We start from the raw sequence: 13,253 nt of genomic DNA on the forward strand, positions 1-13,253 counted from the left end.
TCTATGGGAAGCTGTGATCGCCGGCAAAGAACAGGTCAAGTGGGTCCTCAATGTCATGGCTCAGCGGACGGCCGGCCCGGGGGTTTCGCTTTTTAGAAAGATTCGCATGTACCTGTATTACTCACTACATCTGCCGTAAACTGAAATTGTTTAAATTATTTTCATTAAATCACTTTACAAGACTGTAACTTGAGCAGTGAATTAAATCTTTGTTTTACTAGAACCATCGGGGCCAGTCTAGACCGGTCAAAACGTGAATTTTCTTAAAACTTCTTTTTTAGGACTGTATTTTGATAAGTACGAAGGTCGGCTTGTGAGAAGACTTCCTTCTGACTCGGAAAAAGCTGCGTCTTCTTCGTCAAGAAACACTCAAATACAAGGAAAAAGATATCAGCTTTTCTCATCCGGCGAACCAAGAACTCAAGAAAGAAAAGTATCTGTACAACAGCTACAAGCAAAATTGAAAGAATTAGAAAAAAAGATAGGTTTGCAAATGTCAGGATGGGATCCTAAACTCCCAGCAATATTTGTTATTACACCGACCTACAGGCGATTCCTGCAGAAAGCGGAGTTAACGCGCACGGCGCAAACTTTGAAACATGTAAAAAATCTGCATTGGATTGTTGTGGAAGACTCTCATGAGAGAACGAACCTTGTAAAACGATTTTTAAGCCGTTGTGGTTTGAATTACACTCATCTGAATGTACGAACTCCTGCTGAAATGAGAAGGAGGAAAAATAAGCCGAGATGGACTAAGTCAAGAGGAGTGGAGCAGAGAAATGTGGGGATCGACTGGCTACGGGAAAATGTTAATCCTAACTTGAATAAGGGAGTGGTATATTTCGCTGATGATGATAACACTTACGATATCAGATTATTTGAAGAGGTAAGTGTTTCCTCGTGCTAAATTGAGCTTTTAGTATGATCATACTTTGTTTATCCTTGTTTTCATCGAATATGGTTTGTAATAATTCCCGGTTATAAGAATTTTATTGTATAAAATACTGGGGGTGGCAAAGAAGGCCGCAAATATTTCCCTCGCTTATTTACCCCGATATTCTCCCAGTTGAGTGACTTAAAAGACCGCAAAAGCCAAATGACCCTGAATGCGAAAGTTATGAGCAGGTCTCACACATGATTGATAATGGTAGAAGACAAGGCATTGGACAAATATCACACTCTCAAAGATAAACCTGTTGGTCACGAGTGTCTGAATCGAAGGGAACTTTCTGCAAGCATTCCTTACACAGCAAATTGCCAAAACGTTCACTTTAAAATAATATTCGTTTTGCTTTCTGAATATTTTTCCTGAAAATGACCAAGAGGGGGTGAAGAGGGACACGAAAACTGGAAACATACTTTTAAGTGATTGGAAACAAGACATTATTCTGAAATGCAAATTTGACCCGGCTATTAGTCGAGTTTCAGGTGACATACGCCAGATGATAGTATATCACCTCGACCGCTTTGTAGTGGTGAGTTCGAGCAAGAAATCTAAAGCGCAAACGACGTACTAATGTTGGTTGCAATGGAATTCAGGGTATGTCCGAGTCACTCGGTGACATCATAATAAAACAAGCTCTTCGTTTATGTCATTCAGATGCGGAGTATAAACACAGTTGGAGTGTGGCCGGTGGCCTTTACAGGCGCGGCTAGATGGGCTGGACCCATCTGCAAACACGGTCACGTGGTGGGTTTCCATACGAACTGGAAACCATTCAGGAGTTTCCCTATTGATATGGCGGCGTTTGCCATCAACTTGAGAAGGCTGCTGGTAGAAAGACCGGAGGCGCGGTTTGACCCTGACATCAAACCTGGATTCCTAGAGACTTCGTTTCTTGAACAGATCACGACCGTAGAAGAACTGGAACCTAGGGCCGGAAACTGTTTAAAGGTAAATTGAGAGCTGAGTAAAATACCTAATTTTCAAGAACATACATTGTATCTTCATCTTTCAGCCTGGAAAAAGTGGTGGGAAGGGTGAATAGCACAATAGTTACAGGCTATAGAGCGGTTTTCAATTGAGTGTCGAAAGTAATAAGCGAATTGCTTTGGTTTTGCATTACTTCACTCAGTGATTGGCTCAAAGTTCTTGCGCCATTTTTTCAACCAATCAAAAGTGAACTATAACCAATCGTGACTCGTGCGTGCACATTTTCCCGCGCTTTGTGTCGGCTACGTGTAATTACTTCGAGTTTTGATTGGTTTACTGGATTGTCTCCGTCCTTTAAGATAAGATAAGATAATTTATTTCATGTCAAATTACACAGGGGGTGGTCTCCCAGTCCCCAGAGCCAGAGGCTCATGATAAGAGTTTTCGACCAATGTTAAATTATAGTTCAGTTATGTATATATTAAAAAAGCCTATATTGCTTACGTATTACGAGTTAAATTAAAAATTACGTATATCTACATGAATTAATTAAGTCAAAGGCAATTACTGCATTGACAGCCGGTAAAATTTATTTTATTTAAAAGTCTACAAAAGGATGATACATTAGGTGCATTTTTACAACTAATGGCAACTGCAGGTTCCAGATACGTGAGATTATATACTTATATGAGCCATGAAGGAATCTACTATTATATGAAAATTGTGCTACGTTTAGACCCCTCCCTCCAAGATTATATGGTGTAACTCGGGGTTTAAATAACTTGGCTACATAGCCTGGATCATTCTCCTTAATTAAAACATTTACAAAATATTATCAAAGATTTTTCTATACGCCAATGTTCTAATGTATCCATATCTACCATCCTAAGAACTGATTCATAATTAGTTCTTTTCCCCATGTTCATTATAGTTCGTAGGTCATAACAGTTCGCATCTTCCAGTTTCTTTTTAAATGTTTTATCTATGCCCATAAGTAGAGAGTTGCAGTACTCAAAATGTGATAATACAAAGCTCCTATAAAGAAGAAGCAGAGCATTTTCCGGGAACTAAGCGTTTAAGGCGGCGAAGTGCGGCTATCTTAGCATATACTTTCTTTAGCCTGTGTACATGTACACGGGATAACTTTCTTCAACATGCCATACATTACATTTATATGTTCTTTAAAAGAGAACTTATTATCCAAACATGTTCCAAGGATCTTAAAGTGGTCTTTAATGTCAATGGAAGTGCCGGCAAAGTCCAGGTCATATCGATAGGATGAATTCCCAAGGATCATCGCTTGGGTCTTTTTGATTGGCCAAAGTAATTACTTTGGTTTTGGTTTTACGACACTCAATTGAAACTCGCTCTATTATCGAGTAAACGCAATTCTTTAGGTATGTCGTTCCAGCCAACAAGAAAGGCCTGTAACCTAGCGTTCTCTTTTCTTTTATGAGGAACCGAGGCCTGGAGAAAAGCGAGAAGACACTGTTACACAGCTCGTACAGCAGCTGTTTCCTCTCTTCGTTGCAAAATGCAAGAATAATGTCTTTTTACATTACAAGTGCTAAATAATAAAGCATCGTGAGTAAACGATTCGGAGTCCAAACAACTGACACAATTTTCAATCTAAAACGGCTAACATTGCTTCTGTATAATTTGTTAAACATTTTCTTATTTTTTATTCATGATCTTCCTGTTTTCTTAATTGTTAGGTATATGTTTGGCACACAAGGACGGAGACGCCAATCATCAACATTAATGGAGAAAAACAACTTATCAAGCGAGGAAAGCCTTCAAATCCTGATGTAGAAACATAACTTGAAATAGACTATAGGCTATTTCTTAACAATTGGTGCTTTAGGACTTATAATTCTTAACACTGGAAGGGAAACTTTCTGTGCGTGGTCTAGTCAAGGGCTTTCCTGTTTATGTCTCTTGTATCTTGTCCCTCAGAGGAGTCCATCTTAGTTTCGTTACTCTTTCTTCTTGCATGAGAACCCCGTTCTTATATGTACTGAATGGACAAAGGAACCGGTGGATAGCAGGAAGGACTACGAGTGTAAACACATAAAATTAATCGGAATAAATATCAATAGGATTAATTAGGCCAAACAAATCCGCTACATTCAGATTCAGTGACATGCAGATGCATGAATAGGAACTCAATATATCAATTAAAAAATTCATATTAAAAAGGTTATCTTAGGAGACAAAATAAAGACACTTATACAGGGGCTAGAGTCCCAACAACCAACGGACTCCCTGGGCAAATTACTGTGGTTCCTTTACACCTATAAATGCAATAAAAATAAAGCAAAAAAATACCATATACGGTATTATAGACAAGGTCAAGAAGCAGAGCCATGGCTGTTGTTACAGACCGCGTGCGGCACAGAATTTAGGAGATGTTATGACTTCCCCCTTATCGGTACACCATCACACCTACCTTCGCTTTCGGTGTTAGACTCGTTTATGTATATTTTCGAATCAGATTAAATTTAGATATATACGTCATAAGAATTAAGATAAGCGCAAGATTCTTACTCTATATACCATGACATAATTTTCAATTGACAAAAATAAAGAAAAGAAGTAAATTTGTTTTTCAATTCCCAGATATGGGGCTACTACATCTCAATTATCGCTCACTTAATTATCCATCAGTTGTTGAGCGCTTCAAATCTCCCTCCCTCGTTTTCACGCTTGGTTTTCGTTTCTATGGTTGAATTTATACTAGAGACAGATCATCCGTCAAGACAAATCGTCCGTGCAATATAAAATAATAGCGCGGATATTCCGTTTAGGGCGAAAATTGGGCAAATTAAGATAGTTCGTCTGCGAATTCGAACTATCCTGGATGTTTCGTCTGTCAAGACTAGTCTAAGAGCAGGCTCTCTCTTCGAAGAGGTCAGTCAAGACAAACTAGCGTGGAAAGAATGTTCCGAGAACAATGTTGAAGTCATCAATTTGCAGCTGAAGTTCTTTCGATTTCAGTGAGATCCAACTAGACTGCTAGCAGTCCGGATAGTGGAGGACCGAAAAACTCAGAAAGCGGAAAGCGCGGCGAGAAAATAAGATCAAACTGACTCCATTGGACATTTCATGAGACCGATGACCAGTTCCCAGACGTACAGGGGTCGTTTTATACATGAACGAGTCTCCTGTGTAACTTGTGGAAGGTCAAAGTTTGACTTCTCTTAGGAGTACTCGAATTTTTTTTTTCCCGAGTATTATACCAGTGTCCTTAAACAACTCATCACTTGTATCATCCTCACCATTATCATCATCATTATTATTATAATCATTAGTATCATTTCGTTGTCTTTGTTGTTGCACCGAGCATGAAACTGAATTAAACCAACGAGTCATAACGCGGCGTTTAACGCGGCTACAATCTCGTCCCCAGAGTCCGCTGTTCTTTTGATCCGCAAGAACATGGACTGTGGCCACTTCTAATTTATGCGCGGTCGTAATGAAGGTCCATTTTTGTAACCGCCGACAACCACTGTTTCAAAACCACTGCTGTTTCAAATTTCTGGGCGTGCTTAGACGAGCCGGAAGTCCGTGATTTGCGGACTTCTTGGAAGTGGCCAAAGTCCATGTTTTTGGTGCTGACCAAAAGAAAAAGCGGACTCTGGGGACGAGATTTTGGTGACAGCATATGTGCGTTGATTTCGTATGTTCACTGAAGGGTTGTGCGCTTAATCTCTACGTTTATAAGCCAATCGACAGGCTGCACGTCCAGTTATTTAAATCATCAGTTGCCAGATCCTCGGCCTTCGAGGTTTTACGAAAACGGAAAAGAATGGAGAAGGATGACGTATACAACCGATAGGGACTGGACATGAGGAAACCGAGAAATGGCGGATAAGTATACTTTCGCTTTTCGCTCTAAAGAAACAAAGTGCGACCAGAGGCAAAAATGATGGATCAGTCTCATTGTTTATAGCTGATTATTATCTCCACACAGTTGAAATCTGAGCTAAACATTGTCACTTGACCGAGTTGTCGAGTAAGGACTGGTCCACATCTGATTAGAGACGGTTGTCTACGGTCTATATTCACATTTTTTGTAACATGGATGGTGGTCAATCGTGGTGTGAATTGCTCAATCCAAAGCCTAAAATCTACGAAGCAGCTCGCGATGGTGCTGTGGTTCTTCTCAGTGACGTTCTACAGCGAATGACTATTGGCGAAAGAAGCACTGCTTTGGAAACAAAAATCAAAGATGGCGACCAATTCACCACTCCTTTGATTATCGCATCCCGCAATGGTAATCTAGACTCCGTGAAAATGCTCCTCAGGTACAAAGCAGACATAGAGGCTCGCGGGACAGTGAAAGTTGATGATCAAGTGATCGAGGGATGCACTCCTTTGTGGGCCGCTGCTGCGACAGGACATCTTGATGTGGTGAAATTATTAATTGAAGAAAACGCCGATGTGGATGGAAGAACTTTGACTAACTCGACTCCGTTAAGGGCCGCCGCCTACGATGGACGTCTAGACATTGTCTCATGTTTGGTGGAAAGCGGTGCAGATGTGAATGCGCGGAATAATTTCGAGAACACCCCTCTTATGGTGGCATGTTATAACGGGCACATGAATGTGGTGAATTTTCTGATCAAGCGTGGAGCGAACATGGATCTGAGGGACAAACAAGGCAATACAGTTCTTCATTATGCTGTTGAAAGGGGTCACTTTGAGATTGCCAATGAACTGTTGGGTTTGGGTGCATCCCAGCTGCCAAATATCCAGCGGCTAACCCCATTACTCCTAGCTAGCAATGACTGTAAGATTGAAATGGTCGAGTATTTTATCAAGAGACCAGAATGTTCGAAAGAGCAGAGAATTGAAGGACTAGAGCTTCTTGGTGCAACCATTGCAAATGAGCCTGATGTCTATGATATTGAGAAGGCATTTTCTTTTATGAAACGTGGCATGGAAGAAAGGTTTATAGATGTTTCACATCCAATGTTCAAACAACAAATGGATCCACTTGAAGTTTACCAAAGTAGGAAAGAGTGTCAGACTCTTCAGGAGCTTTCATTGATAGAAGGAAGTGACCATGACATCCACATGGAAGGCCTTCTAATAAGAGAGAGAATCCTTGGAAGAGACAATACTGAACTCAGATTTCCTATCAGATATCGGGGTGCAGTGTTTGCAGACTCTGGGAATTTTGATCTTTGCATTGGTTTATGGGGGCATGCAATGAAGATTGGTCAGCAATGTAACCAGCCAATCACAGATGATCTAAAAATATTTGCAGACTTTTTTTGTCATATGGTGCAAAGAAATTTTCTTCCAAAACAAAGGTATATTGAAGAGGTATTTGAAAGAGCTATTTGTGAGTATGAGAGGCTGAAAGAGAAAGCAGAGTCCAGAAAGGCCAAAGTTGAACATGAGACTAAGCTGCTTAACGAGGAATTGGAAAACGTTGTATATCGTGCATTGTATCTTTTGACAATATTCACTAAAGTGCAAGATCCAAGGAAAAGAGATAACTCCCATGTATTTGACCTGATTCAAAGGTTCCTTCGCTTGAATCCACGCACACATGATGGTAATACAATGCTCCACCTTGCAGTGTGGTCAAAAACACCCACAGAGGAACACTATGTCAGAGATGTGTGTAAATATCCCTGCATAGAGACTGTGAAGCTGATAATAAATGCCGGTGGTAATGTGAATGCAGTTAACAACAAAGGCAGTACCCCTCTGCATTTGGCTGTGGTCTTTAAACCCAACACTGGTGGTCTTCAAATCTTACGAGATGTCTTGGAGACATTGTTAGATGCTGGAGTCCATGAGGATCTTGTTAATATTGATGGGAAGACAGCCATGGATGTTGCAGAAACTGACGAAGCACGTAGGGTTCTTTCTTCAAAGAGTCGCTTGGAGTTAAAGTGCATTGCTGCAAGGGCTGTGAGAAAGTTTAAATTATCTTATTTTGGTGTTGTACCCAAAACTGTTGAGAAATTTATAAGCTTGCATTAATGCTTTCATAGATACAATGCACGTGTTTGCCCAATCTCTTAATAGCATGAAGACAAAATCATTGCACTTTAGGAGTGGGACATTGATTGTTTCCAGCCATCATTTTTTTTGGCAATATCTTGTAGCTTGAAAAAGAAATATGATTAGGAGCAAGAAATCAGTGTTTGTGACTCGTTGGTAATTATTTTGTTAGAACAAAACAGTATTTGACAGTCTGCAATTTGCAAATAGAGAACTATCGTTTGGGTATTTTAAAACTGAAAAAAATAAAATAAAATAAAATAATGGTAACCTTGGGCCTTAAATTTTTAAGGTCTTTGTATACAGTGCTGGTTCTCTGGTAACTGGTCTAGCTAATGAAATTGAAAAAAAAAAAACTTTATTTCTTACAAATGGGCATAGAAACAAATCCTGCAATGTAATTGATTCTTGGCACTGTCCATATTTTCCTATCTCTGCCCACAGGCATGGTTACATGCCAAGAACCAATCAGATTGCAGGAATCGTTACCGTGCACTCTTGGAAAAAATAAAGAACATAATTTTTATATTATATCTTTGTATTCATGAAAATTACCTGTGATAAAAGTGTTAGTCTTCACCTGCAGCTAACCAATGGCTATGTGTTGTGGACTGTATATTCATCTTATTTGATGGGTTAACATATAATACACATGGATTATTTTGCAAATGGCATAGTATTTTTCCGAGCCAGCGTGGAACAATACAAGCAATGAGCAAAATGTCCGCAAGTGTTATATGTTAAACCATCGAATAAGAGATTTATTATTCCACTACAAAAGGTGTTATTTTGCTCAATTTTATTTGGTGAGAGTGTTTTGAAGAAAATGGATCATCTGTCCTTCAGGGCGCATGCGAATGATGTAAACAACACAAAAAGCCAGCCAAAGATCTTTACTTGATTGGATAAACAAAATGAGGAGTGACGAGCGATGATGAGCTAAATTCTCAGGCTTTGCATCGTGTTGAAAACAATTTCTTTCATTGAAAAACTCCCATTCTGTCCGTATTTGATCTGTTCTAAACTGGTCAAACCGCAAAACTACAGTATATTACCGTCTTTTATTTTGCGCGTTCTCTTGACTAAATATGGTGAAATGGCGTAATAGTGGAATAATAATGTTTAGTAATTATCAGTGGATGTGTTTTTCTGTATAGCAGACTGCAGGACACCCTGTCAGTTCTAACCTCTTTCGCTTCCATTTGGCATTGGCAAATATGTGGGAGATTATTATGTAGTTAAGTTGGTAATATAAATGCCATGTGTTTTAAAGGAAAAAAGATCACTTCATTGAAGTTTCAAGCTATAAATTCAAACAGACTTCAAAAAGTTAGTTTTGGTATGTAACATTTAGAAGGCTTTTAACTGAACCATTCACTGAAAATTGTAATAAAGTACTTTGCCTGTTTACATGTACCTTGTGACTGTCCATTGCCCCTCCCTCGTGGAATACAATAATTATATTCCAAGAGTCCTGGCACAATTATTGTGCCAGGGCTTGCGGCTGACAGTGTGTGTGAATGTAGGTGTGGCAAGGATGATGAAGGGGAATCAACCTTCTTCTATTTGGTGGATCTTTTTGTATTTACAAACTAAAGTCAAAATATAGACAGTTTTTCCTTTGAAAGAAATTAAACTGTCTAAGGAAGTAGCAGGGTCTCAAGTAGAAATTGTACTGGATTTACATGCAGGATGGATTTGTCTTAGGAATTTGTTCTGCCACTTAAGGTTGCATGTTAGGAAGACCAAAAAAAAAAATACTACTAGGTTACCAACAAAAATGTATTAATAAAGTATCATTATCATTATTAACAACAATGATAATAGTTTAACAATGATATTATTGTTACATGTGCTATTATTATTTACAATAATCTGTTCTTTGAAGAACATGTACATGCACTCAACAACTATGTCCCCTTTAACTCTTTGCTTCCTCAGAGTGAGACTTACAAATTTCACTCTGTCTAATGCCAGCAGATTTTACTCGTCAACAGGGCATGCCTCAGGGGTGAATAGGTTAAGGCCCATGGATGTTGTCAGTTGAAAATACCACGACTTTCCACACTAGCCAAGGAAGTTTCTCTTTTCTTCGATATGAAGCAGTCTGACAGAGTAAATTGGTTTGGGTTATGACAGTGCTTGAGGAAAGCTGCCAAGTGTTCAAAGGAACCCCTTGGGCAAGTGGGTCACAAAGTTTGCTTGCCCAATGAGAACAAATTTTGACTTTTTCCTTTGTTTACTATCAATGCTAAATAATTATAAATGATAGGTCTTTTCAGTCCTCATAATAGACACTCTTCTTCCTAATCAATTTCTCCCACCAAGTCTGCTCCTTTGACTTTTTCTGCATATCTGACCAAAAGAAATAAAAAATTATCTTTAATACACTGTACGTGCAAAAAACAACAAATGATAAGCAATGACATCTATAAACACAATGCCAAGGTGTAAGGAGCAAATACACTGGTTTTGGATGTGCAGTACATGAACTCTACACTACATTTTCGTTCACCTCTTTACCATTCTATTCCTCTCAGCATGGAATTTTAGGTTATATGGAAGACATGAGCGTCAATGATTAATTCCAATTTTCTTTATACTTCAATGATTATCAGTTTAATAACTGGAACCCAATAATATTACACATGGGACAACTCAGGAATTGCTGGAAATTCAGCAATTCCTGAGCAAAAAAAATGCCAAAGTCTGTTTTTCTCTAACCCTCTTATTTAAACTACAATGTGAAATGTTCTTTTTGGTGTCATCATTGCTGCTCATGCTTTAACTCTCTAATAAGAAACATTGCTGACCTGTTGACAAATAATGTTTAGCACCTTCTTTGACAGCCTGCAAGTCTCCAGTGAATGCTGTTTCTGCTTTGCGAGGGTACTGGAAAGTTAATTAGCAAACAGAGAACAGAGCATAATAAAACCAAAATCAGATTGGAAGGATAGCTCCTATAAATAATAATAATAATAATTTACATTTATATTGTGCAGGTTGCATGAATATATATGATCACCTGCACATTATAATGATTAAAAACTACAAAGTATGATGTAAAATGAGCTAAAAACCTACAATAAAAACCAGATATTTATAAAAAGTAAAAACTAGATAAAAAGCTAGATGCAAATTAAAAAATAAATATAAATTAATTCCAATTAAATCATAGGTTTTAAAGCTAGCCTAAATAAATGTGTTTTTAACATATTCTTAAAATTGTTCAAAGCTCTACTGTTGGGAATTTTACGGGGGAGCGAGTTCCATAGCTTTGGGGCAGCGACACAAAAAGCCCTGTCCCCCAATGTTCTCTTAGTTCTTTCTCGTGGCAACTCAAGGAGAATATCGTTGTTTGATCTCAAAGAATGGCGCAATGTACTCTTAATATATACCAATTTAATCGTTGATATATTCCAGTGTAAGCTAAATATTAAACAACACTTGTAGTAGTGGTGGGGGAAGTAGTGGCAACTAGCAGTCGAAATAGTGGTAGTAGTTCATTTCTGAATGGACACATTTTGCCATATACCTTGTTTCTATAATAGTTTGAACTTATTTTTATGAGGCTATCAAGCATCTTTTCTGCTTCTTGTGGCTGAAAGAAAAGAGAAGAAAAATAATTATAAGGATAATTTAGGTTTAATATTACACTGACTTCAAAATACTTGTTCATTCCTGAGAACAGAAACAAGCAATGAAGTACTACACTACCCATCTACATGTATAATACAAATCACCATTATGTACAAGCTGATGAAAAATACCATCAGCAGCAACTAAATATGCAATAAAAATTAATTATAAATTAAAAAACTCTTGTTCCGCTTCTCAAGATTTCAAAATTCAAGCTCAAGTTTATTTTAAAAAATTACAGTTAAATTTTACAACAAACACTACATGTGTATAGCAACACTAATCGCGTAAAGTGTTCAAGAATTCCATAATCTTGTTCCAAAGTTGGCTAAAGACTTCAACTGTGAGCTAAGTCGTGATTCACTAACATAATAGTTGCCCATAGCTGATGATTGTGTATTATATTTATGAATGCTAGATGAGTGATTAAAAAGTTTCTGAATGTTCTTTGGTACAGAATTATAGAGATATCATGCACAAGGGTAGATACTGTTTCAAAGTAAAGCATATCAATTGGCAGAATATTACTGGTAGAAGAAACAAACCATGGGATAGCATGAGATCTAGTATTACAAAAGAAAATAAGGTGGAGGGCTTGTTTTTGAGGAACAAGAATCTTCCTTAAGTCAGACTGAGCAGCTTGGCCCCAAGCAGCTATGCTGTAATAAATATAGGGAAATATGAGTGATCAGTAAACTTGAAGAAGGGTGTTTAATGGTACACGGTGCCGCAATCTCACTATTAAACCAACAATTTTGCTGATCTTAGAAGCAATGTAATCAATGTGTTGTTTCCAAGTTAAGTGCTTGTCAATTAGGACCCCAAGAAATTTAGCGTAATCCTTGTTTTCACAAGCTGTTACAGTGTTCATATTGGTATCTCGTATTTTTCAAGCATATATGATAATTAAGTTTCTTTTGCATGAGCCTCGAAATAACAAAATTTGATTTGTTTGCATTAATAGTTATAAGTTTATTTGCATTAAGCCAGTCACATACATTTTTCAATTAGTTGTCAACTACGGCTTCTAGAGACTCCAAATTCTTGTCAGCATATTATAGTAAATTTGTATCATCAGCAAACAAGTACTGTAAAACCTGAGTTTATCAGAACAAGTATAAATGTCATTTATCTAAATTAGGAAGAGTATAGGTCCTAAAACCGAACCTTGCGGAACTTCGATCCAGTGACCGAATTCCTCCTGGAAGATTCATGACTATCAATTTGAGATGTCTGAGTACGGTGAGCCAAGTAAGTCGAAAACCAGTTATAGACATATAAATACCCCTAATTCCATAATGATACAGTTTGCTAAGTAAAATAGAATGGTCAAATCCACATGAGAACATACACTGCCCATACTGATTGACTCAAGCTACTTTGAATGAAAGGAGTGATCGAGGAAGCTGATTATCATCAATCTTCAGTATATTACATAGGTGAACTCTGAGTTCATAGGATCCCAGTTTCTGCCATGCCACTTCTTCACTAGGCTAGGCAGTGAGATATCTCAAAAAGTACTTGGAACTCACGCCAATCTCTGATTTTTTAATGCTTGGCACAAGGCTTCCTTTCAGATGCTCCCCAAAATCTCTTCCCAGGCGATTGTGATCCACGGGCCATTGCTCGCAAACTTGTAAAAACTTCTTATAAATTTTGGGTGCCAAAACCTTTCGTGACGCCATATTTACGAAGGTCTAAAATACATTATAATAAGGGA

The 13,253-nt window shown here is 38.0% G+C and overlaps 3 protein-coding genes across 4 annotated transcripts in view; 2 read left to right on the forward strand and 1 right to left on the reverse strand.

The window, feature by feature from the left end:
* LOC138003271 (galactosylgalactosylxylosylprotein 3-beta-glucuronosyltransferase 3-like) overlaps positions 1-4,464 on the forward strand; it is an 8,474-nt gene extending 4,010 nt beyond the window's left edge. For both annotated transcript variants that reach the window (XM_068849227.1, XM_068849228.1), the window contains 3 exons: positions 282-886; positions 1,601-1,894; positions 3,589-4,464. In XM_068849227.1, the coding sequence (XP_068705328.1) occupies positions 282-886; positions 1,601-1,894; positions 3,589-3,693 (1,004 nt within the window). In that variant the 3' untranslated portion in view covers positions 3,694-4,464. The remainder of the gene's footprint in view (positions 1-281; positions 887-1,600; positions 1,895-3,588) is intronic.
* A 1,018-nt stretch (positions 4,465-5,482) lies between these two features.
* Positions 5,483-8,164, forward strand: LOC138003272 (protein fem-1 homolog B-like). The gene has a single exon (XM_068849229.1). The coding sequence runs from the start codon at positions 5,954-5,956 to the stop codon at positions 7,871-7,873; it is 1,920 nt and encodes a 639-aa protein (XP_068705330.1). The 5' UTR covers positions 5,483-5,953; the 3' UTR covers positions 7,874-8,164.
* Positions 8,165-9,662: 1,498 nt separating this feature from the next.
* Positions 9,663-13,237, reverse strand: LOC138003275 (ubiquinol-cytochrome c reductase complex assembly factor 2-like). Its single transcript, XM_068849231.1, has 4 exons — positions 13,066-13,237; positions 11,430-11,495; positions 10,708-10,786; positions 9,663-10,249 (listed from the first exon to the last, which is right to left on the reverse strand). The coding sequence occupies exons 1-4, from the start codon at positions 13,216-13,218 to the stop codon at positions 10,173-10,175; spliced, it is 375 nt and encodes a 124-aa protein (XP_068705332.1). The 5' UTR covers positions 13,219-13,237; the 3' UTR covers positions 9,663-10,172.
* Positions 13,238-13,253: the final 16 nt, after the last annotated feature.

This window comes from Montipora foliosa, chromosome 5 (genome assembly GCF_036669935.1).
Source record: "Montipora foliosa isolate CH-2021 chromosome 5, ASM3666993v2, whole genome shotgun sequence".
NCBI classification, from domain to species: domain Eukaryota; kingdom Metazoa; phylum Cnidaria; class Anthozoa; order Scleractinia; family Acroporidae; genus Montipora; species Montipora foliosa.

Excerpts from the sequence above, each read along its gene's own strand:
- LOC138003272 (XM_068849229.1), top strand. The coding sequence starts at position 5,954 with ATGGATGGTGGTCAATCGTGGTGTGAATTGCTCAATCCAAAGCCTAAA.
- LOC138003275 (XM_068849231.1), bottom strand. The coding sequence starts at position 13,218 with ATGGCGTCACGAAAGGTTTTGGCACCCAAAATTTATAAGAAGTTTTTA. Across the intron at positions 11,496-13,065 it reads TTAAAAAATCAGAGATTGGC|CCACAAGAAGCAGAAAAGAT; the intron begins GTGAGTTCCAAG and ends CTTTTCTTTCAG. Across the intron at positions 10,787-11,429 it reads CAAACTATTATAGAAACAAG|TACCCTCGCAAAGCAGAAAC; the intron begins GTATATGGCAAA and ends TTAACTTTCCAG.